Genomic DNA, 22032 nt, shown 5'->3' with positions numbered 1-22032 from the left:
TGTCAGTTTGATTAGGCATCTTTGATGTCATATATTGGGCAAAAGTACATATTTATCCTCCTACCTGTATGTTGTCCTTAGCCTACAGCTTCAGTTTATTTAAAAAAATAGCACACAAGTTACATCTTATAGAGCAACCTGTGCTGTTAGGAATGGGAGGACACAAGTAAAAAATACCAAGAGCCTAACATTTGATATTATTGACTGAATTGGTATCTCTTTTTCAAAGAATTATTGCTTTAACACTGTTTTGCATTAAGTTTAGTAACCAAGTTTTTGTGATTTCATTCACTTGTAAGACGGTTGAAGAATAGCAAAGCATCTACCGATGGACATAGGTACGTTTTTCGTGGCCGGATCAATACAGAGGTGATGGAAGTGGAGAATGTGGATGATGGCACAGGTAAGTGACTGGTAGATTTAAAATGGAATGCCAATAATAAACTCCCTTGTAAGACAGACTTTTCACTTGAATAATTCATTTGCAGTGAATTTCAGCTTAGAAATACTTTGTTAGGTAGAATAGTCACAGGAAAAAGGCAAGATAAGGGAGAGGAGGACTCTTATAAAATGGAAAATTATATTCGGCTGAAACATGTTAAACCCTAGCATTAAACACAGAGATACAAAAATAGCTGGGAGTGTCATAAAATAGTAGTAATGTCCATAATGTACATATTTTTTTGATCGTGATGCTATTAAAATTGTCCAGCTTAAGAGCTATAGTAGGAAAGCATTGAACCTCCTAGAATTACTTTTCATGGTACAGACTTGGAAAGCCATTCAAAAAGTAGCACCAGATCATTTGTATTCTGTCCTGACAACTAGTTTATTTGTGTGGTTGGACAGAGGGCGAGAATGTTTGACCTCTAGAAAATGTGGTCTGTAGTGCAGTGTTGGACAAACCATAAACTGCAATACAGTAGTCAAATTTGAATTGGATAAGATGGAAATTCTTGGGCTTCCCTGGTGGCGCAGTGGTTGAGAGTCTGCCTGCCGATGCAGGGGACACGGGTTCGTGCCCCGGTCCGGGAAGATCCCACATGCCATGGAGCGGCTGGGCCCGTGAGCCATGGCCGCTGAGCCTGCGCGTCCGGAGCCTGTGCTCCGCAACGGGAGAGGCCACAACAGTGAGAGGCCCGCGTACCGCAAAAAAAAAAAAAAAAAGTGGCATAACTTTACAATGTTGAAAAGAGTACCGAGGATATAATAGCTGTTTTCTGATACACTTAAGTTTTCAGTGTTATTAATTTAAGGCAGTGTTTTGGGAGCTTAAAAAGGTCAATGGAGAAGCTACTTTTTAGAGTTTTAAAAGAAAAAATTAGAAACATTTTTTTCCCCATAAATAATGTCATATGTTATTTTGGATGCCAGAAAAATGTTCTTTAATTGTTTGACAAAATCAAACATTTATTCTAAAAAATAATTTTCTCAACATTAAATACTTATAACGTGAGTGTATTGTAATTTTAAAAATTTCTCTTAGAAATGTATGCATTCCCACTGTTGATCGCCAGAATTCAGGTTAAATACATTATTTAGACACCAATTTCTTGATGTCCTAAATAATATATTCTGTCAGTTTCTTCTGTTTTCTAGCCTAACAATACAATACTTGGCTATTGTTCATCTTATTAAAATGCAAGTTATTGAAAGGATACCAGACTGTTCCATGAGATTTATAGTTAGTTGTATCAGTTTTGGAAAAACCCCATCTCATTGTATAAAGCTTTGCAGAATTAAGAGTAAGGAATTTGCAAACTGGTTAGCTTCAAAATAGTGACTTGTTCAGGGCTGCCTCTTGGATTTTTCTTTTTTTTTTTAAAAGTCAGTGACTAGAGACTATTGAACTTGGATATTCCACACTTAATGAATGACAGTTTTAATTCCATTTCTTCTTGACACTTCCTATAAAATTAATATTTTAATTCCATTGAAACTTACAGATTTCTGTGTTTACTGGCAATGAATAGATTATTTGTTCTTTCATTCAAAAAATATTTTAAAATTCCTACTTAAGGAAAGGCATTGTTGGACTTTTCTGTGATCTTTAATGAGGGTGTTCTTTATAGATAAGTTTAATTCTTATTTGTTAAATGAAGATATTGAGATAGGTACTATGATTAAAATTATGAAGCTGTTTATATATCACTAAGTCTTGAAATAAATAAAAATAAATTGCTTATTTTGTACAACATTGATAATTTAGTATCTATGATATCATTACAAAATACTCATACTACATTTTGAGGTCTGCTGTATGTATTACATATATGTGTGTGCATACATATATATACACATGTGTGTATACGTGTTTTAAATTGCTTATGATTTTTAAAATTGTCATGATAGAAAACAGCTAGCACATAAATGTTAAAAAGGAACATTATCCTTTCATTGTAAATTATTAGGTGACACAGCTGTTCTTTGAAAACCTTATATTGATACAGCCATTAATCTGTTATTTGAGATAGTAGATGTTATAGTCAGCTAATGATCTTGCTCTGTGTACATGAAACAGTAGCCATGTGCAATCACATGCTGGTTCTGACTTCAGTTGTACAGTTTCCAAGGGAAGTTTTTTTTTTGTTTTTTTTTTTTGTGGTATGCGGGCCTCCCTCTGTTGTGGCCTCTCCCGTTGCGGAGCACAGGCTCCGGACGCGCAGGCTCAGCGGCCATGGCTCACGGGCCCAGCCGCTCCGCGGCATGTGGGATCCTCCCAGACCGGGGCGCGAACCCAATTCCCCTGCATCGGCAGGCGGACGCGCAACCACTGCGCCACCAGGGAAGCCCCTCCAAGGGAAGTTTGAATGCACAGGCTGGAGTGGTCAGGCAAGGCTTCCTGGAATATGTGGGTACCTATTAAAGAGAAGTAAGTGTCCATGAGGCAGAGAGTAGAGCAGGATAGCTTGATAAGAGCCTTGGCTTGGGGGACACATGAATATTCTCAGGACAAGAAGGAAAGCAGCAGACAAGAAGAGTGGTGGGAACACATTGGAACGTAGTGGGAAATGGAGTTGGCTAGTAGGGTGGAGTCGGTCTAGGGAGAATCTCTAAAGCAAGCCTACATGTGTTGACTGGATTCAGTGGTGAGCTACCAAAGGCGTTTGAGCTAAGAAATGGCTGCTAATGAAAAATATTGGAGGAAAAGTCAGCGGGGTGTGAAGAGGGCAGTGCCAGGCTCAAGTAATCCCAGGAGAAAAGGAAGGTTACAGGGGTGGCTTGCCCAGGGCACATACTCTACAAGGTCAGAAGCATCACTCTGGTGAGTTTGGCACTTGAACTTGAGTTCCCCTATGTTCTGTGGGCGGAATACATTATGCTCATTTTAAAGTAAGTCTGATGTTTTATTACTGCAGGCTCTGCATGTGGCTCTTGTGGTTTTCTTTGTCTACAGTATGGGTAAAGGGGTAATAACGCTAGTGGGAATGTGGGATCTTTTAAGCTGCAGTGCTACGGTTCATTTAGCAATCTTTGCCTGGTTTTCGAAGAGGGGAGAGAATCTGAAGAGCTTGTTCTTGTTTGTGATACTGGCCTTGTAAGGTGACAGTTTGCGGGAGGGAGGTGTGGAAACACGTATAATTTGATCTTTTTTTCCAGCAATTTATCCTAAATTCTCAATTGGTTATTTTTATAGATATTAAGGAGGGATGGTGGTCTGATTAGGAACTACAATAATAATTTTTATTACCTTACTAATTCCAATGATGCTTATCTGACATGTATTATTAGGTTCTGCTATTTTGTATGCATTGTGAATATGAATTAAATATGTAAAGGTAAGAAGAAAAGTACAAAAATTCCTTTTAAAAACAGATGGTAATTTCTTTAAAAGGGAAAATCCTCTGTCAGGTTAAATCTCCGTATTAACAGAAATTGTTTTTGAGTATTCATGAGATTATGGCTAAAAGAATATCTAACTAATATATGATATATATAATATAATCCTATCCTGGCTTAAATGTAACCTGGAATTTTTAAAGTAGCCCTGTCCCCCACCTAGACAGAATCATTCGATAATGCATTTTTGGAACATTCTGTTCACAGATAATTTATGGTGATTTTGGAGCTAAAAGACTATGAGAACCAGATTTTGGGAGAATGAGTACCAAACCATTTCTTCCTCTACTCAGAACTTAGCAAATAAAATAGATCAAAAGAAACAAACAAATAAAAACAGGTGTAGTGCCACGACCTTTTATGTTCTGTGGCTTACCTCCTATAATCCACCATAGCTTCTTAGTGTCTCTTGGGGGAGACAATGGAAGATGTCACTTTAATTGATGCAGATGCTGATTCAGGCATTTGTCGTATGTATTTCTGTCTTGAAATCTTTGCTTTACTCTCATGCCAGTAAAGGCTGGTTACTTAATGTCTATTCTCTGCCTGCCGTTAGGTAGGGAGCTGCCAGAAAGGGTTTGCTGATGACATTTTCAAATCCAGGATGTCAGTTTAGCCAAAATTATGGTGAGATCTAGAAAAAAGACAATTAAATGTGAATTCACACTCAAAGAAGAATTTTTTCTTTCATAAAACAGAAGCAGTATTGTAACAAATTCAATAAATTCTTTTTATGTGGACTTTTGAAATGGTCCACATTAAAAAAAATCTTAAAAAAAAGTTTTATTGCTTTAGGAACTTGAACAATATTTTTGGACATTGAGGAAAGGAATGTTAATGAGTTTGGGTGGTTAATTTCCTGTAATATATTAATGTTGTGAGTTAGAAATGTTGCATTATTGAGGTCTGACTGTATTTAATATATAAATGTTTCTTCAATTTTTAAAATTTGTATGGTCTTCAATACACATATATAAAGCAAAGGTATTTTGAAGAATTCAGTGGTTTTGGACCTTTTTTGAGTGATTGCATTACTCGAATATATATTATATCTGTTCATTCACCTTTATCTATTAATTTTCAGCTGACTTCCACAGCAGTGGACACATTGTTGTTAATGGGTGGAAGATACATAACACAGCCAAAAATAAATGGTTTGTGTGTATGGCAAAAACACCTGAAGAGAAACATGAATGGTTTGAAGCTATTTTGAAGGAAAGAGAACGGCGGAAAGGTGGGTGTATGAATTGGGCATTATTATACTTTGTGAAGGTTCGGATTTAACAAGAAAGCAGAAAATGGGCAAAAGTTATGAGAAAGTAGATGGTGTCTGACGTTCACTTAGATTAACTATGTGACGTAAGGCCAGGCTAAAATACTTTTTGAATACTTCCAATGTTGTTACTGAAATAAAGTAAAAGAAAACCTTATATAGTTAGCAAAATAATTATATAGTGGCTAGCGGTGTCTTTTAAATAGTGTCTTAGTCTACTGAGGCTACTGTAACAGATTACCCTAGACTGGGTGGCTTATAAACAACAGAAATTCATTTCTCACAGTTCTGGAGGCTGGGAAGGCCAAAATTCAGTATCCAGTGAGGGCTGTTTCCTGGTTCATGGATGGCCATCTTCTCACTGTGTCCTCACTTAGCAGAAGGGATGAAAGCTCTCTGGGGTCTCCTTAATAAGGGCACTAATCCCATTCATGAGGACTCCACCCTCATGAGCTAATCCCCAAAGACCCTACCTCCTAATGCCATCACATTGGGCATTAGGATTCAACATATGGAATTTGGGGGCACACAGATATTCAATTTACAGCAAATAGTTTCACCTGCTTTAAAATTGGTTCCGTTTTCTTTGCACTTTATTCTTGCCATTTCTAAAGCATCATTATGGAGTTTTCCTTTAAGAAACATGCTTTAATAATATAATGCAGTGCTGTGGGGCCTGCAACAATTGCTCCCTGTATATTTAACAGTACACTGAAAATTCCTAGGCCACATATTTTGGTATTCTAATTATAAAATAAGGCAATTTGGATGAATATTAGCTTTTTAATATTGTTACAATGCCACTGAATGTAATGTGACTCAGTAAGGAGCTTGTTCACACAAGGAGGCCTAGCTCAAATTCACTTCATGTTTTTATCAAGGTTTGTAAACAGTATTTGGTCTGGTGATACTCAGTTGTATGAAGTTTATCTGCAAGTACTCGTATTTCTGTAATTCAGCTAGGAAATAGAAATGCTTGTATAACTACTATTTTCTTTACCAAATAATTGATGAGAAACGTGACGGTGTTTATTCCTTTTCTCAGAGATCTAGATATAAAATATCTCATTGGTGACGAAATTTTGGAACACAAAGAGCTGCTTCCTCCATCTTTAGGTATTTCCCCATGAAGGGTGTAGAGAGTTTCTACCTTGATTAAAATATTCATAGCATACCTTTTTATAAGTATCTCCAAAACATTTAAAAATACTTACTCCTTTGATTGATCTTAGATGAAGAGCCAGACAGAAAAATTTAAAACAGAGGTCATGAATGCATAATTGCCTCTTTAAGTTTTGTTGAATCTAGCAGTCAATTCAAATAGCATAACAAATCATTTAGAAGGTAAATTGAATTTCATCAAGTTGAACCTCAACTCTTCTCAGAATGGCTATGCATATAAATACCCCTAAGACCAAAAAAAAAAAGAAAGAAAAGAAAAAAAAGGAAGAAAGAAAGGACATTCTGTAACTCTGCTTATGTTAACAGGCTCTATTCTTATTCACTATTACTGACCAATGTTAATGGCTTCTCCATAGTAAAGAATAAAATTTTAGTAAGGAATTTAGTAGCTAGAAGACTAAAAATAATCCAAGAATTTCTTCTTCTTCTGCCACAGTTCTTCATCAGTCCCATTTGCTGATTGTCAGTGTTCCCAGGATTTCCCCTTTGGCACTGGTCACCTCTAAACTTCCTTGCCTGCTCTGCGTTGTCTCTTCCCATCAGATTAACTTCCACTCTGCGCTGCCAGGTTCTCAGTCTTTATGTCCAGCCCTGTCTTCTCTCTGGAGCTCCATGCTCACTTCGTCAGCTGACCCCTGGGCTCCACCTGAACATCCAAACCTGCTATTGTTTACAGAGACTTGAGCTTACCTGAACTTTGGCGGGTCCCTCCTAATTGTCTCCCTCTTTTTAAACCCTCCCGCTTTCAGTTTGTTCCCTACACTGTCCTCTGAGCTTTGTTTCCAAAGCAACAAAACTTCCTTTCCTTCATTTCTCTGCCTTCCCCCTCCCTCTGGTTAAAACACATAGATGTTCTCCCAGTACCGAAGGAATGAAATACGCTGAGACTGCAGTTGAGTATGGACCCTGCTCACCCCTCCATCCACCTCCTGTCCTGTCACCTGAAACCCAAGGCTCCGTGCTGCTTCCCTCAGAGGCCCTCGTGAATACTTTCTTTCTCTGGAAAGCCTCTTCATACCCATGCATTCAAACACAGCCCTTCTGTGAAACTTTTCCTATTGTTTCTCAGATAGAGGCGAAGTTCTCTGAATATGTCTCTGCTGTAGCACAGTTTTCCCTCTAAGGCTGTCTCCAGGGCCACCGTGTCCAGCTGTGCTGATCTAGTCCTTACAGAAGGGATTCAGTAGCGTCTGAGATACAGCTGCTCTTCCTCCACTGGCCAAACTGTGTGCTTCTGGGGCACAGTTTGCCCAAAGGTGCCTTATGGCCCCGGGCATCTTGCCTTGACTGTCTCCCTGGTACCCCATGAGCTTCTTGACAACCAGGGCCCTATCATAGGAGCTCTGTATCCACAGCCTCCAGCACGTGGTAGGCACACAATGAATGTTTGTTTAACGAAGGCATGAACGAATGAAGAGACTTTTTCAGTTACCTGTCCTGTGTTTCATTTTCGATAGGTTTAAAATTAGGAATGGAGCAAGACACCTGGGTAATGATCTCTGAACAGGGTGAGAAACTTTATAAAATGATGTGCAAACAAGGAAATCTGATCAAAGACAGAAAAAGAAAACTGACTACGTTCCCTAAATGCTTTCTTGGAAGGTAGGGTTGGTAGTCTGGATGCATGTATTTCTTTCATATTTTCGTGATCTCGTGTGTTAACTTTCTTGTAGTTACTCATTTTTCTCTAAAAAAATATTCTCCTAAGTGTTTTTGAATCTTTCTTTACTATCAGCATTTCCTGGGCCATAGTGGGATGAGGCAGTGGACATAGAGCCAGGAATCCTGACCAGAAAAGTTAAGGCATTCATCCATTCATCCATGACTTCAGTAATTTCTGATATACTGTGTTTCAGGGGTGAAGCAGAGGTTGGGGTCAGGCAGGGGCAGGCGGGCCGGCGGGTTTGTCTGTAGGGACAGAGTCCGGCAAGGACATGAATACAGGGCCCGAGAGTCAGTTACACTGAAGGACACACAGTCTACACTACCAATTAATTCAGAATTTAGACAACTGGACTAAGGATGAAGGGATATAGATGGAGAGTCTGAAAAAGTGGGTCACGCGAGGGGCCAGGCACAGAGGAACAGGCAAGGAGGTCGCTTGGTTGTTCAGCCCAGAGCAGATTGATTGTATGTCCTTTGGTTTCTGTCGCCGACTGCACGGCTGCAAGTGGGAATCCCTGGTGGGTTAAGCAGGCGGAGCTGGAGGGCAGGGGGGATGCCTTCAGGTAGCTCTGCTTAGGGCAGGCTTTGTGCTGGCTTCTTCCGATAAGTATTTCCAATCCTCCAATACATACTTAGGAGTTAAAAACCTTATATTTTTTAAAGATTCAGAAACTAGTGATCAGGGAGTGTGGCTAGCCCACGTTCATACAGCTAGTAAATGCCAGTGTCAACGCTATAAAAGTAGACTGGAGAGGTAGTTCATAGGCCAGACTACACAATCAGACGGTTCCCGCTCAAGTCTGGTCCTGCCACTGGCTTGCTGAGAGATTGGGGAGAGTTAAATTTCTCTTTCCTCTCTAACAATGGAAATGAGTGTAGTGCTTACCTGTGATACCTACCAGAATGTCTTGTTTTTTTTCTTTTCTTCCAGTTTTACTGAGATACAGTTGACATACAGCACTGTGTAAGTTTAAGGTGTGTAGCATAGTGATTTGACTTGCACACGTCATGAAAGGTTTACCCCAGTAACTGTAGTGAACATCCATTATCTCATTTAGATACAAAGTTAAAGAAATAGAAAAGCATTTTTTTCCCTGTGCTGACTCTTAGGATTTACTCTCTTAACTTTCATATGTAACCTACAGCAGTTTTCATTATATTTTAGCATCTCTTCTTAACTAGTTATGCAGGCACACAAGCTCACCGTAGGCCACACCAATCCCAACCCCGTTAGAATACAGGCCGGGAAACCCAGTGCTTTCAGGGCAGCAGGGGGCCTCTTCTTCAGTGGGGTGGTCCTCCCAGCAGGACACACAGCTGCCAGCAAGCTAGAGTTGCTTGTGTTGGCTGTGCCCCAAGTGAAGCTTGCTGTGCAAGGGGAAGAGCAGCTGGGAGCCCCTCCTGGTTTCTAAGTCCCGTGTTGCAAAGAAGACGCTCTTTCTCGTAACAACTTCGTGGGCATAACTTCCAGGGTCCCCAGGTCACGTGCCCACTTACAAGAGAGTCACACCAGGCTATGGCTTCTCACCATATAAGTATGGAGTTGAGCCCTCAGGAGCCATTTTTACCACAAGCAGTGCTGCCTAGTTACACAGCTGACGCCTGACCTTCATCAGGTTTCTAGGGAAGCAGAGCTAGAAAGCTAACGCAGGGTCAAATGTGTCCTTATGGAAGGAGAAGGGGTTTTTATTAACCCTTTACCCACACTATTTTGTTTAACTCCAGGACAGCACTATGGGGTTGATAGTCTTATTAATTCTATGTCATTGAGGAAAAAACCTGAGGCTTAGAGAGCTAAATTTACTAACCCAACATCACGCAGCTGGTAGAGGCAGAAACAGGATTTGAATCCAGGTTGTTTTATTGCAAAGTACATGATCTTAACCGCTATGCTATATTCTACTTTACTTTTATTTTCTTTCTTTTGGATGGTTCTTATTTAATAGAAGCATATAAAGAACTTTAACAACTTCTTCTGCCTTAAAATGTGCATTGTAGACTAGACATCCTTTTTTGAATTTCCGTATCCCTTGGTTATTTGGCTTTACCATATGTGTTGCTCTTAGTTTTGAAATAAATGGAAAAGTAATTTCCTGACACTTTCCGTAGCTTTGCTTCTCTGGCCTCTGTGCAGAAAATAAAACCATTCTAAAATATATTCATTAGTTAATGTAAGAGTTCGAATGTTAGCTTTTTAAACATGAGCATGATTAAATATTTTATTGGAATAAGTCTCTGTATTTAGTGTTCTCTTAATGATGCCACATGGCCATAAAAAAAAAAAATTGGTACTGAGCTGAAGCTCTCCTAAGTGTTACAAAACATCACCTCTCTTGTCTGAGATGCTGGGGCCCCCCATCCTCTCCCGAAATGCTGAAAGATGTGAGCTGTGGTCCTCAGTGGCCTTTCTCAGCCACAGCAGATGTGTGCGATAGATAGTTCTGACGGTTGGGTTCGTGTTGGAGTATTCCTTATGGACGACAGTTTAGATATAACAATGAATTTACCAAGTAATTTAAAAATTTGAAAACAAGGTAGTCAGACTTTTCTATGTCTTTTGGTGTGTATCAGTTTTCTGTTGCTGCAAAACAAATTACCATATATTTAGTGACTTAAAAACAATGCCCATGTGTTAGCCTGTATTTCTGTAGGTCAGAAGTCCAGGTGGGGCTTCCCTGGTGGCGCAGTGGTTGCGCGTCCGCCTGCCGATGCAGGGGAACCGGGTTCGCGCCCCTGTCTGGGAGGATCCCACGTGCCGCGGAGCGGCTGGGCCCGTGAGCCATGGCCGCTGGGCCTGCGCGTCCGGAGCCTGTGCTCCGCAACGGGAGAGGCCACAGCAGGGGGAGGCCCGCATACCACAAAAAAAAAAAAAAAAAAAAAAAAAAAAAAAAGAAGAGAAAAAAAAAAGAAGTCCAGGTGAGTTAGACCGGGTTCTGTGCTAAGGGTCCCACAAGGGCAAAATCATGGTGTTGGCAGAGCAGGGGCTGGGCTCTTATCTTGAGCGTTTGAGGAAGGATCCACTTTCCAGCACATTCAGGTTGTTGGCAGAACTTAATCGTTTGTAGTTGTAAGCGTGAGGCCCCCGTCTCCATGCTGGCCATTGGCCAGGGCTGCTCTCCGTTAGAGGTTGTCTATATTCCTTGGCATATGACCCCCCTCTTGCTGCAAAGCCAGCAGTGGCACATTGAATCTTTCCTGTGCTTTTACTTGTTCTCACTTCCTCTTGTGCCACCAGCCTGAGAAAACACTGCTTCAAAGGGCTCAACTGATCAGGTCAGGCCCATGTGGATAATTTCCATATTTTAAGGACAACTGACATGGGATTTTAATTACATATGCCAATCCGTTCACAGGGCTACCTAGATTAGAATTTGATTGACAAACCAAGGGGTAGGATTCCTGATAGGGGGGTGGGAGAACATCTTTAGAAGTCTGTCTACCATACAGGGCATGCAGTTTAATTTTGTCTGCCCTCTTGGAGTTTCAAACCCACTGGTTCTTTGTGCCTGGAAAGCTACTTTCATGACAGTTTATGTCTTACATTAAGTCATTATTACTCTATCTAGTTCTGTCGTTTAGCTGTCTTTAGGATCTCTTGTTTCTGTTTCGTCCCAAATTTGCTTTTATGTGCATAATAACCTATAGTTAAAGCTACTTTAGCATTTTCTCTTTGTGTTTACTAAAGGTCTAAATAAGTTGAATAGTTACTAAGTATAGCTTAGGTAAGTCTGAATGTATGGACATGAGTTTTCTAGAATAGAGTCCAATTTATATCTGTGGGCCTTACATATGTCAAAAAAGTGTATGTGAAATGCACTGCAAGCATTCCTTTATATTTTGAGACTCCTTTCATAGCTGCTTGATAAATGCATGGTAAGGATAGACTTCCTGGGGGAAAAAAATTAATGATTTAACTTCTTCATTGGATTTCTGTTGCAGTGAATTTGTGTCATGGCTGTTGGAAATTGGAGAGATTCACAGGCCTGAGGAAGGTGTTCACTTGGGACAAGCATTGTTAGAAAATGGAATCATCCACCATGGTAATCATTTTATTAATCACCTATTTATTTATCCACAAATTACATGTATCTTCATTGCATTGATCAGTTTAGTTTATAATACTTCTCCACATTATAGGATGCTTATGTTTGTTCCAACATCTTTGAGTACCTCATCTATATAGAATATTGTTTCAGGGAGTATAGGTTTATGGTGATATATTTAACTTGAAACGGACAATTCCAACACAAAATTCCAGGTTAGTGATGTGGGACTGAAGAGGAAGGAACGGCGAGTTCTAACTAGAGTATTTGGGATGCAAGAAAGCAGTGATCATGGGACTAAGAATAAAAGCTTGAAGGATTTCTAATGCAAAATGTGGGAGAGGAGAAAAAGGCAGGGAACTATGAATAAATATGGATATTTGGCTGTGGTGTTTTGATGTTCATTTTTTTTCTAAATTATTTTTTTCTAAATTAGAGTGAGTTCATTTTTTTTTCTAAATAAAAATTTCTAAATTTTTTTTCTAAATTTTGATGTTCATTTTTTTTTTTCTAAATTAGGTGAAAACAAACTAAATCCTCCAAATTTTTCCCCACCACAGCAGACGCTGCCAATATAATGTACCACCATCTACCCAGATAGGAATCCCCTGGCATTCCTTTTTCTCCTTCATGCCATCAAGCCCTGTAAGCCCTACCACCAAACAGGTCTCTAATCAGACCACCTCTCTCCCTTCCAGGATCTCTACCTTCTTCCCAGTCACCACCTTGTCTGTCCTTGCTTCCACATTTGTCCTCCATCCCCATAGACCACTCCCCAGGTAATGGCTGAAGAGACCTTTTAAGACATATATAAGATTCAGGCATTCTCCTGCTTACAAGCATCTACTAGCTTCTCATTAAACTTAAAGAAAAGTCCAGACATCTTACCTAACCATGGCCCACAAGACCCTACATGATAGGGCCCCTCACTGCCTCTCTGAGTTATCTCATAGTGCTGTACCTAACTCGTTACACTGTGGCCACCCTGACCTTCTGTCTCTTCTTTGAACACTCCAAGATGACTCCCCATTTAGGATCTTTGCTCTTGCTGTTCTCAATCAACAATTGCTTATTAATTCCTAGTATATGCCAGTGACCTTTCTAGGTGCTGGAGACACAGCAGTGAATGAAATGACAAAAGTCTCTGTATTATGACTCATCTTCCATCACACTCTGCCTTTTAGAATCCTACCCAGTCCCATTATTCCAATAAACTACTTTTTAAATTTTTGAAATTTTCTTCATGTACTACTTATCACTCTCTGAAATTATCATGTTGTTTTGTTTCTTTGTTTAATATTTCTCTCTTTATCTCCCATCCCTACTCTAGACTGCAGTCAAAATATAAGCACCGTGAGAACAGGAGCCTTGTGTGTTAATATACAGCAAACACCTAGAATGCCCAGCACATATAGGTGCTTAATAAATTATTTGCTGAGTGAGTGAATAAATGAATAATTATATTTTGAGCAAACAGATAATGTTGATAAATTGTATATGATTTTGTACTTGGTTCATTAATGCCATTAAAACACCATTTAGCATCTAGTATGCTGAGAAGCGTCATCCAGTATCTTATAAGTAAAAATGAAAAGATGTTGAGCTAGATGGTTTTCCTCTTTATGCTCCTCTTTCCCTTCTTCTAACCCCATGACCAAGTATATATTTGGGACAAGAATGGACTGTATTTGTTTTATCCTGCAGTCTATTAAAGCTGAAGTAGGTGGCATGTAAAGAGGTTTTATATACAATCATTGACCTTCAGAAGTGATTATTCTTTTCCCATCAGACTGTGTACTTCCAGGGTCTGTTTATTACCAATAGAGCAAGGAAGGGAAAATCTGTTTATGGATACCTTTTATTTACTCCTTTCCTTACTGATTCTTTCCTTCATTCTACATGTAAGATATTATGCTAGGTACTTGAAGGTATGTAAATATGAACCCTCGACCCTTTTTTTCTTACGGTCTAATAGTTTTAAGCCTGTCTTTTTACCTTGTCCATCAAGAAATCCAGCTGCTGGAATATTTCCTTTCAGACAAGACAGAAATCTACTAGGATGGGAGAACTAATTTTTTGCAAGGACTATTGAGAAGGAAAACTGTATTGGTTAACACTAGCTGCTGTAACAAATAAACCTCCCCAATACAGTGGCTTACATTATAGAAGCTAATTTGTCACTCATGTACAGTTCAGTCAGTGGTGGAGGATGAGGTGGTGGCACCCTGCTCCATGCAGGGTTTTGGTGCCTGACAGAAGCTCGGCCATCTTCAATACAGTGCTCCTAAAGGTCACCTTGAAGGAAGGGTGGAGTTTCTTGTTTGTTTTAAATGGGTTTGTACCCTTCCCATTGTGCATCACTTTCGTGCACATGTCCGTGGGCACAACTCAGATATATGGTCACCCTTGGCTGCAGGAGGCGCCTAGAAATGTCCTGTAGATGCATATGCAGGAAAAACAAAAGTTAAACTAATTTGGTAAAAAAATACCCAATTTCTGCCCCTGATGCTTAGCTCCTGGGTCAATATAAGATCTATGAAATCATATGAAAGACAGAGTAATCATTATATATATTTGTTAATGTTTTACAATGATATCAGCATATAATAGTCACAAAAATCACTTTTAACATTTCTGTTTTCAGTTGAGGTTATTGTGACTTCTGTTGTTAATTTGAGTCCCTTTAGTCTTTTATGAATTAGAAATAACAGAAAAAAATGGTCTTAAAGTTATCTGTCAACAATAGATGCTGCTGTTAAATTGCTTAAAAAATTATGGATATGTAAGTTTTTGTACTTCTATGGGATTACTCAACTATATTTTAGAAAGAGCTATGCTAAGTTTGTCACAGTATTTTCCTTTTTGACTATGAGGTACCTTGTAACAGATAACAGGATATTAGAGAGGCTTTCGTCCCAAAGCTGGAAAGGTCAGGGCGCAAGGAGAGGTTATCCTTTCAGAGGAGCTGTAAGATTATTTTCAAGTCATCCATCCACTCTTGGTTTCATCTTTCAACACAGGTGATCCAGCAATTGTATGAGAAGAGTTGCTTGTTTACTTAATGAATTAGGTTCTGAAAAGGGAAGACAACTATTACTTTACAATAACAAAACTGTTGTTACTTTCCCCGAAGACATGCATAACTAGGCAGACACATTCAAGTCAATTTTAAGTTAGTACAAAGTGGAGTTGGAATAATATTTATTCAATCTCTTCATGAACATAGTACTCTAGAGTCTGACCTTTTCAGTTCAGGACTGCTGAAAGATCTGGAAGGAATCACAGAGAGAACCACCCTTACTTATTTTGTTAACATATGTCTCAAAATATTTTAATTGCCTCCACTTAAAAGAGAAAAATTCAACAGCATAAGATTTTTTTTTTTTTGGAATGGGTATCAGAATTTCAGTCCTAATCAACTTTCCTCCCCTTCCTCAGACACCACCTTTTTCCAATAATACAATTTTGAAAAGAAAGTAGTAGATAAATTCTGTATTAAAATTTATTCTGAAATTTCAAATTCAAGAACACTTTATTTAACTTAAAAGAATTGAAATCTTTTTGAACAATGATATTTGTAACCTACTTAACTCTTTTTCTGAGAAATTTAGCACTGAGTACTCTCTATTAAAAGTCCTGTTGGCCACAGTTTGATTTTAGTGGTCTGTGCTATTACTGTTATCAGGATCTGATCAGTTGTAATGTCCGATTTGGTATACAGAACTTTTGTTGCTGGAAATAACCTTTTTTTTTTTTTTAGTGTCCAAAGTTAACTGATAGAGATTCTCCCAAGCCGAGGATAAGAGGACATATTATGCAATTTCACATTAATAATTTTATTAGAATGAAGAAATATGAGCCAAGCAGGCTAGTTTCATTAGTATGTGGTTCCAGCTGCATTTTAGTGAAAATAGAATTCCTAAAATAAAGTTGAACGAGCCATCTGTTTTATAAAGAGCCAGCAAAAAAAGAAAGTTGACTGTTAATGCTATTATTCACATTGCAAATATTGTTGAGAACTTTATCAGAGGCAAAGCCTTGCTGTACTGGGAATTCTTGGGTTGAGGCAGCATATGCTTTCTCTGTGATATGTTGATAATGTTCTTCTTGTCTGGCTTTATTATTTACATTATAAATGCTTATGTGGGAATTCAGAGAGCTCATTCATTATAGCCAGTGGTGTGCTGAAGTTGGCTGGTCAAAGCTCTAGAGAGCTGGTGACTAAATGTTTAAAAAAATTGCAAGCTTGTAGTTAAGCACAGCTATTATTAAAATTAAATTATATAAACATATCAGTACCTAAATTATATTACAAACAAAGGTAATATATCCTTAGAACTCATCACTTCCTAATTATTTTACTACATTTTATTGTTATCTATGGTCTTGGTGTTATTTATATCTATTATTTTTGTATGATGGAAATACTAAGTAATAATGTGTCACTGCACATCTCATTCTATGTTCAGTGACTTTATTTTGATAGCTGGAAATTGGCCAGCGTGGGAGTATTTGATACCGTGGAAACTGGCGAATGGTACACATCAGTGCTTCTTCTTCCACAACACTAGAGAGCAAGCTGTTCATCATTTACCAGTACATCCCTGGTAATATCCAGCATCACAGAGTTGTGTAAAAGATGTCATTCGGCAACCTTTCTCATCAGCTAATAAACCCATTTTCCATGCTCGAGAAGTTGGGGGAGTGGATTTGTATGCAGAACTATTCACTGTTTTTTCCAAGGCAACAGCCTAGAGTTGCAGATTAGCCCAAGATTCATTAGCAAAGTCACAAGAGTTTACCTTACAGTGAAGCATTCCATTTTGAATAGGTTGAACCACCACTTGTTTTATTGTGGCAAGATACCTTTGGGCCCAACTTTCCTTGAATTTTGGAACATCGATATAATAAATTATTTCAATGAATCTTAAGCGATAAAAATGGGAATAGGTAGATTGCATAGGAGAAATAAATAACTGGTCTTGAAACATGCCGTAGGATTTCAAAATATTTCTTCCGATTTTATTTTTCTTTCACATATGCTTTTTTTTCTTTTTGGCTTAATCTGGAAAAAAGATGCCAAAAGTTGTGTTGTCTATCCCTTTTTGGCAGCACGCCTGTCTCAGTTTTATGGCTGCAAGCCATGCGTTTGGTTTGGATAGATGAGGGTGAATTTGCTGAAACTTTGCATATGCGCGCGCGTGTGTGCGCGCGCGCGCGTGCGTGTGTGTGTGTGTGTGTGTGTGTGTGTGTGTGTTTTACAAGTCTCTTGGCTTTCTTCTGGATTCACCAATGTAGTTCATGAGAGTTAATTCTGACAGATTTTTCTCCCCCTTCAACATTTTTAGCAAAAAGTAAAGATCAAAGTCTTCTATGTAATCATGAAAATAGAGCCCATTGCAACAAATTATCTCTTCTGCAAATTTTTCATTCCCTGTAAAGAAAACATTTAAATGTAAACTCTTTGAGATTTAATTTGAGGTTTTTCCTTTCTAGAACAGTTATTTTTTTAATCAGCCTACCTAGAAAAAAAGGAAACTTGAGAGAAAGTTTAGTAGGAGTCTTTATGAATGGAAAATCTTATCTTAAGGATGGAAGTGAAGGATGACCACTCTCATTTTCCACTGAGGAAAAAAAAAATTAAGTGACGTGTAAGAAAAGCATTTGTCAGTGTAAGAGAACTGTTAAAATTTTGGAATCAGTTACATACTGAAGTTATCTAACCTACTCTGAAGATCTAAATACAGGATAAATGGTCAAGATTGGTATATGTGTGGTCTTGACCTGATCGCTGTGGGATAAGACAGATAAATGCTAAATTTCACTTCTGAGGCTGAGAATCAAATTATAACTCACTAGTTGGAGTATCTGCTATTCGAAGGGCACTTTTTGTTTGACTTTGTGGCACTGTGAAGAAATAGAAAACACAAACTCGTCTATTTATTTAAGTGTAAATCACTACGCACACGCACAGATGCATACACTATGCTACCTAAATGTGGCTAACCTTAATTTAGTTCTTCAGTCATTACGTGGAAATTGTAACTATATTATACAACAAAATCTTATCATGAATCTTACTATCAAAATACTGGATTAGCATTACTATGTTAGGAAAACAAAAGCTTTTGATAAAACTAAAAGTTTCAGTATTTGGGAATATGTTTTTTATCTGCCAGTTTTTAGATTGTCAGGATTTTAATATACTGTTCTTATGTTCTTAGTTACGGATAAACATCAATTCAAACCAGAACAGATGTTATATAGATTTCGCTATGATGATGGAACCTTTTATCCAAGAAATGAGATGCAGGATGTGATTTCAAAGGTAACAACCTCTCCCATAACCTTTTATCAATAAAAGAATTCGCGTTGTCGTTATCTTCTTATCTTCCACAAGATAAAATGCTGTAGAGAGACTTACAATAATTCTGCCAGTATAGAAAATTTTTACATGACGTACGTAAGCAAGCCTTTCGATTTTTTTCTTGCTATTATAAGAATTAGAATGTTAGATCACTGTTTTTATTCTCTTTATCTAATTCTAAAAGGGAATAGTGCAATTGCATAACTCAGAAGATTATATCTGTTGAAAACTGTTTCACATGTAGCAACAAGTGGTCACGATACTTGAATAAATTTAACAAAAAGACAAATACATAAAATTTATGTAATATCAGTTTTCTTTGTACACTTGACAAAATTTATATTGACATGTAATGATCAAGTAGTACGATGGACCACTGCATAGATTTATATTCTGTTTACATTATATCTCGAAATTTTATATTTTAAGAAAATAGTTTTAAAAGTCCTCTGTGTTTGTACATGTCATATGTATATGAAAAATTCATAGCACAATTTAATCCTGTTTTTAAAGATTTAAGTTATATTATTTTTATGATGTAATGTAACATTTGAATACTAGGGTAATGATTTCAGCATGTTAACAGTGAATCTATTTTATTCAAAATTTCATTGGTTTGTCCTTTGAGTGATCTTACTTGATTTTGACATATTTTTGTTTTACAATAGGGCGTACGATTGTATTGCCGTCTTCATAGTCTATTTACTCCAGTGATAAGGTGAGTCTAGTTTCTAAGTTCTGGGAGGTTAAATGGAAATATTTATATTGCATATTAGATAAATATTATTAAGCTGGAACTTAACTTGTTTTGTTTTTCTTCCCAAAGTGAAAATTTTACTTTTAAAGATTAAGTCACAATTTATCTGAAAATATTTCTGAATTTCCTGAGGCTCTAATTATACAGTTTCTTCTACTCTTTTTATTCTGATTTCTAAAATTATTATTTGCCATTAATTCATAGTAAGTTACAGGCTTGATTTTGAAATGATCCACCTTCAGTTAATATTTAATAAATAATAGTTGACTGGTTGGTAGAGGATTTTAAAATACTGTTTACTATAAATATTTACCATTATGGTTACTTGTATAGTAATTTTTTTCATTAGACTGTATAATCAAATCTTGGATATGTATTTTATTTCACAATATTTTCTTTTAATCATCTTTTATCCAGAGAAAAAATTTTGCACTTGAAAATTAAGAATTGATTTGGAATTAAAAATTATAATTTTCTCATTTTTTTCTGTACCATGTTTTAACTTGTGAAGAGATGCCTTTTTGTTTTTTAAAGAGAAATCAGGATTCATTTTCAGTTTATCTCTTTAGAAAAACAACAGAAAACTTTGAGTTCTGTGTTATGATTACTAATAGAGATCATCAGTACTTTTGTAATATGCACTGATATACACTAACTGGTAGGATGTAATGTAATGTAAAACTAATTTCAGATGGCCAGATATCATTTGGAGTTTATTGACTAAAACATATTTTTCAGAACAAAAAAATGGACATACTATTTCTAAAATGCATATAGAGGCTTTTCAGTCGTGGCTATAGAATCCAAACATTTGATGGACAGTGTTTCTATTTTTCACTCTGGTTTCCAATTCCAAGGAAACGCAGAGCTTAGAAAAAAAAGATTCCAAAAGTTGCTGATAAGTGTTGGAATGCCCACACTGCAGGTCCTGAAGGAGAAAACAGAATTTTACCTATTACTCCTGAAAATGCCCTGTCCATTTTCACAAGCAGGCTTCACAAAGTAAAAAGAGGTGAAAAGAACCAACATTTGTTGATTCTCTGCTTCATTCCTGGCACAGGCACTCTGTAAATATGTTGGATAACGTAATGCTAAAAGATGGTTACTTAACAGCTCATGGATACTTAAGGTTTTTTTCTGCTAAACTAATAGAAAACGATACTGGATAATTTTTTCATGCCACATGTGTATGTATATGTAGGTTTCACATGTGAGAAAATGTGTTCTGAAAATATATTTTAGCCATGTGGGATTTCTTATCAAGAAAGTTACATTCTGAAAGAGCTGATAAGAAGGAATTGTTCTTTGGCTAGAAATGACAATGGTTTATGAGTTGTCCAAGGTAAATTTACGAGAAAAAAGCCCATAAAACAGATGGAATGTACGATAGTCATGTGTGAACTCAGCTTATGAAAAGAAAAATGGCTTGGGTGAAGAATCCACAGACCCACATGTGGTCTATAAAAGACTACCTTGTCCTTCTTGTTGACACTTATGGAAACCAAGATGAAATGGGTGACGAGGTATCAGAAATAGGGAGGTAGATTTAAAAAGATTTTAAAAAATCTGCTCTTGATTACTGGCTAACTAGTGCATTCACTATTGAACTCTCAGAAATTTCAATCATGTTTCAGGGAGCTTTTTATGAAAGTGGATGAAATGATGTCAATATTAATTGTAAACTACTGACAGAAGCTAAAGAACCATGAATATAGCCAGTAATTATTTGTCACGCCAAGTTGATTGCAGTTTGGATTTTTTTGACATTTTGAAAAGACTGTCGTTTTCTCATTCCATTTTGATCCAGGCCTGCAAAGTAAATGAATTATAGGCTTCCACCCTTGGGGCCTTGTTCTGATCATGAGCACTTTGTTGGTATCTAACTAGACTTTGAAACGTTTCTCAGAACTGGGAAGTCTGCAGAAAGGAGAGTCTGCTGTGGAGAGCCAGGACTCCCTGGGCTGCCTGGGGATGCAGGGTGGCTGAGTCCATGCTCTGATCAGACAAAATGAATGACGAGGTTCTCGGTGTTTCGCTCAGGACAGGCCTGAGGTCTCTGGCTACAGCTGAGCCTAACGAATAATCCTCCGGGGCAAATCCTGCCTTCCTGGAGAACTCAGGAGCAGAAATACAGGGGGTTGCTTTATTTTCCATATTTTGAGGAGATTTTTCGTAGACTCTATCTTGATTTAAAGGGAGGGAATTCTATTTTATTATTCTTTTACTAATGAGCTATTGTATTTCTAGCCAAGTTACTACCAGGTAACATAGCATTAACAATCAGTTTGGATATAGGAAAATGTGAAAGAAGACATGTCCTGTTTTGGTATCCTTGTGGGTTTCTTCTCCTGGTGTGAGCTGGTGAAGGGAGTTTTCAGGTGTGTACACCTTGTAAAGCTGTCCTATTTACACATAAGTGGGACAGTCGATTCAAATTATATTGAGTAAACTTCTCTGTTGCACACTGATACGAAATGGAATGGTTCCTTGTGCTTACTTATCCTCTTGCTTAATGTTTTTGCTTTCTCTTTCCTTTATAGAGATAAAGATTACCACTTAAGAACCTACAAATCTGTGGTTATGGCCAACAAGCTGATAGACTGGTTAATTGCACAGGTAAATAGACAAATAGAAGTTGCTGAGTTACATTCATTGCTGCTTTAGACTTTGAGGTGATTTAGGTACTTTTTAAAACTCCCCGCTTGCCAATGAGACAGTGAAATAACTTGACCAAGTTCATACAGCTAAAATGAAGCAGAGTTAGGATTTGAACCTGGATCATCTGACTTCAGAGTCCCAGACTTAATTTTTTTTTTTTCTTTTTTTTGCGGTACGCGGGCCTCTCACTGTTGTGGCCTCTCCCGTTGCGGAGCACAGGCTCCGGACGCGCAGGCCCAGCGGCCAT

The 22032-nt window shown here is 37.7% G+C and overlaps 1 protein-coding gene across 4 annotated transcripts in view; it reads left to right on the top strand.

Annotated features, from left to right (window-relative positions):
* The window catches only part of PREX2 (phosphatidylinositol-3,4,5-trisphosphate dependent Rac exchange factor 2), a 351708-nt gene that overhangs the window by 164457 nt on the left and 165219 nt on the right, over positions 1–22032 (top strand). For 3 of the 4 annotated variants that reach the window (XM_055091338.1, XM_024126953.3, XM_055091337.1), the window contains exons 8-15: positions 300–403; positions 4925–5074; positions 7753–7897; positions 11900–12000; positions 13334–13441; positions 18228–18331; positions 19039–19088; positions 21668–21743. In XM_055091338.1, coding sequence (XP_054947313.1) covers positions 300–403; positions 4925–5074; positions 7753–7897; positions 11900–12000; positions 13334–13441; positions 18228–18331; positions 19039–19088; positions 21668–21743 — 838 coding nt within the window. The remainder of the gene's footprint in view (positions 1–299; positions 404–4924; positions 5075–7752; positions 7898–11899; positions 12001–13333; positions 13442–18227; positions 18332–19038; positions 19089–21667; positions 21744–22032) is intronic. The other variant, XM_007101594.4, reaches the window with a different exon arrangement.

The sequence above is a fragment of the Physeter macrocephalus genome, chromosome 15, assembly GCF_002837175.3.
Source record: "Physeter macrocephalus isolate SW-GA chromosome 15, ASM283717v5, whole genome shotgun sequence".
Classification (NCBI taxonomy): Eukaryota; Metazoa; Chordata; class Mammalia; order Artiodactyla; family Physeteridae; genus Physeter; species Physeter macrocephalus.
The sequence above is the reverse complement of the archived record's forward strand: the minus strand, read 5'-3'. Positions and strand labels throughout refer to the sequence as shown.